Below are 3,942 nucleotides of genomic sequence, written 5' to 3' on the forward strand. Positions count from 1 at the left end.
TTTGCGGTGTCTTGTGTCAGATATGTGCGTATTCTGGAAATGTTCTTTAGGTGTATGTAACATGATTTAGATATAGAGTTGATGTGGGGAATAAACGACAGTTGTGAATCAAGGATTACACCTAGGCAACGAGCTTGCGGGGTGGGATTTATGGTCATGTTATCGACAGAAATAGAAATGTCAGGCAGGAAGCTGCTGTTCTTGGGTGGGAATATTATTAATTCAGTTTTTGAAAGATTGAGTTTGAGAAGACATCCAAGATGAAATGGCAGAAAGACAGTCAGTAACGCGAGACAACACAGATGGTGAAAGATCAGGAGAGGATAGATAAATTTGTGTATCATCCGCATAGAGATGATACTGAAATCCAAAGGAGCTTATTAGTTTTCCAAGAGAAGTGGTGTAGATAGAGAATAGCAGAGGACCTAGGACTGAGCCTTGTGGTCTCCAACTGATAAAGAAAGCGGAGCAGAGGTGGATCCAGAGAAATTAACACTGAAAGAGCGATTAGATAGGTAGGATGAGAACCAGGATAGGACAGTGCCTTCAAGACCTAGGGATTGCAGCGTTTGTATGATAGTATGATAGGCTAGATTGACATCAATGATTGACATCAATGGGTCCCTACCCAAATATGTTTTATGGGGCCCCATGATGAACTGTTCTAACTCTGCAGTGTGATCTATAAGCTGATACAGAACATGTGAGGAGGCTAACTGAAACTGTAAAATGGGAGAATGCAAATATTTATTGGGCAGACACAACATAACATAATATTTTTGGGAATGTATTTGCTCTTCAATGGTTACATGACAAAGGGGAAATTCACATGTCGAAAACAAGTGCTTGCTTAAAAAATATGTTAATGAACCCCTTTGTGTTGTATCAATGGACTTCCATAGGTTAGTTGTACTTATCTGCTATTTTTTGGAGAAATTAGTCCAACCCTATGTGATCTCCAACAAATAATCTATGTAATTAAAAATGATAGACTTATGATAACCAAAACTTTCTTCTACAGAGTCAGTGTGAATTTCCATAGTATAATCATTTGGGATCTTTTTGTTTACTTCTGTTTATATTAAGCTATATATCTGCTCCAAGATTAGTCCCTATAGGAAAGACACACAAGGGTGTTTTATTTTTATTACCATAAGTTGCAACATCAATATCAAAGCCATTAAGGAAGATTCAGACACCAGCATCAACACACAATTTAATCACACCTGAGAGAATTATTACTATTTATGTTATTGTGAGGATATAAATACAGTTGTAATCAACCTTACTCAGTAAAGCAAGAGACATTTGAAGCACTCAATACCACTTTATACCACATAGGTGCATGCAACCAAAATATATCAATAAAACAGCAAAATAATGTGCTAAACTCCAAGGTAACTTCATAAAAAAGTGGATAAAAGAATTATCATTGCATATAATTGCACTTTTTTTGCCATGGGCGTTGATCATTTCAAGGTAAGTTTTACTTGTATTTGGTCTTCTACTTATACAGTAATTGTGTATTTTATTTTGTATGCATTTATGTGCATTTGGTTTGCATTTATGTCAATTTGTTTATGGAAAACAATGTGGAGTTGTGTGCACCATTTGAAGGTACAACCTGCACTAACCTGAAAGCTAAGTACATTGTTACATACTTACATTATATATTGTTATATAGTAACATTTAAATCATTATACAGTTACATGGTTTACAATTTTGAAAAACATCCACCTTCTATAAACTCTCAGGACCTCATTTAGAATTAGGAGTAAATCCAGCAAGAGGGTGCGATTTTAGACCTTGGCTACTCCATGTTGCTCTGCATGTTGGGCAAAATTAAAATGTGTGCACAGATTTAGAGTTGGGAGATGGGGAGGGGGTTCCTAACTCAATTCTAAATAGCAGTATTAAATGCAGACTGTATTTTCCCTTCATGCTAGAAAACAATTGTATTTGGACCTCTTGCGTCACAACAGGATTTGTTTAGGTTTAGCTAATAACTAAATCAGTCCTAAAGCAGAGCTAAGTCCAGGAAAGCTAAAGAAAGCCAACAGTGTCACAGTGGACAATTTAACCTGATAGGGACAAAAAAAATATACTTCTTGACTAGAAAAAATGGCAATTGGATCATTTCCCTGGATCTAACACTCCCATAATTTCCTCAATTATAAGCTACGGATACTGTTTCTTGCGAGAAAATCAAGCAATCTATTCTAAACTCTGCTAATTAATTTCTCATCCTCACCTCATGTGGTAAATAATTCCACAGCTTAAACTCTCTTATAGTAAAGAACCCTTCCTATCCAGAAGCTCTTTCTTCAACTTGTATTTGATAACCACATGCCATCTTTTGTTTCAAAAATTTAGTAGACATATATTTGACTTGACATCCTCTATTTCTATATAAATACTAATTAGGTCACCTCTAAGTGTTGTTTTTATATGAGATAAAGCCTAGTTTTTCTAATTTCTCTTTATAACTAAACCCTTTAATTCACTTTATTAATGATCATGCCCATCTCTGATCTCCTATATCTCAAAAGCACTATGTCTTCATCATGTGCATTTATCCCCCATTTTCTTCATCCCAGAATTGTATTCACCTTTGCAGCCTCTACCTGGCACTGTGCTGCTACTCATCTTGTTGTCATATTCTATCTCAGATTTCCCCAAATGTATTATATTCAATATTTAAATAGCATAGCAAATACCTCAAGCTATGTGAATAGCCCTACATTTATCTACGTAAAATTAATCAGCCATTTTATGGCCCAGTTTGCCATTTTGTCTAAATCTAAATATATGAGATCAATAATAAAATAATAAAAAGGACAGGGGCCATTGCTGATTGCTGTGGGACAACACAAATATATCATCATCATCATCAACATTTTTTTTTATAAATCACCAGCAAATTAAGTAGCGCCTTACAATTGGGAACAAACATTAATAAAACAATTATTATTATCACCATTTATAGCGCCACTAATTCTGCAGCGCTGTACAGAGAACTCACTCACATCAGTCCCTGTCCCATTGGAGCTTACAGTCTAAATTCCCTAACACACACACACACACACACAGACTAGGGTCAATTTGTTATGAGCCAATTAACATACCAGTATGTATTTGGAGTGTGGGAGGAAACCGGAGCACCTGGAGGAGACCCATGCAAACACGGAGAGAACATACAAACTCCACACAGATAAAGCCATGGTTGGGAATTGAACTCATGGCCCCAGTGCTATAAGGCAGAAGTGCTAACCACTGAGCCACCGTGCTGCCACAATACTGGGTAATACATACTGAAAGAGAGGTAAGAGCACTCTGCTCACAATCTTACAATCTATGGGATATATATTTAGCCCAGTATAAATATGTTTCATTTAGAATTACCCTTCTACCTTTCAACCACTTCTCTACACATATCTTACCATATTTATCAGATTTTATTTTTACCCTAAACCCAGTACTCTCATCTTATGGAACAGTATCAGAAAACTTTCACAAAATCTAGATGTATCACATGAATTCCCCTTACCAATAATCAGTTTGAAACTCACCGCCTCCAAAACAAAAATACTATTTGTTTGTATAACCAGTCGTCCATGAAACCTTGTTAACATTGTGTTATAGAAATTTTCTACAAACATTTTTCTACGACATTTTTTGAATCAAATCATTAAGAATTCTTTCAATTAATTTACCCGATGCAAAAGTCAGGCTCACAGGTCTATAATGTTCCCATTCAGATAATGTTCCTGTTCTATATTTGGTTGAAAGAAGATGTGATACTATTCTTGTATCATTCATCTGTATTTGTAGCATTTCACGTATAATATAATAAATAGTGGTCTATGATAGTTGTTTATTGGAAGAAAGTTTTCATATAACATGATTTACTCAACTTCATAAGTTAATTATGTGCAGATCAT

General features: G+C 35.4%; 1 protein-coding gene across 1 annotated transcript in view; it reads left to right on the plus strand.

Moving 5' to 3' along the window:
• Window positions 1-1,458: 1,458 nt before the first annotated feature.
• The window catches only part of LOC142138657 (olfactory receptor 6N1-like), a 7,509-nt gene continuing 5,025 nt past the window's right edge, over window positions 1,459-3,942 (plus strand). The window contains exon 1 of the mRNA XM_075195494.1: window positions 1,459-1,479. Coding sequence (XP_075051595.1) covers window positions 1,459-1,479 — 21 coding nt within the window. The remainder of the gene's footprint in view (window positions 1,480-3,942) is intronic.

This window comes from Mixophyes fleayi, chromosome 2 (assembly GCF_038048845.1).
Source record: "Mixophyes fleayi isolate aMixFle1 chromosome 2, aMixFle1.hap1, whole genome shotgun sequence".
Taxonomy (NCBI): Eukaryota; Metazoa; Chordata; class Amphibia; order Anura; family Limnodynastidae; genus Mixophyes; species Mixophyes fleayi.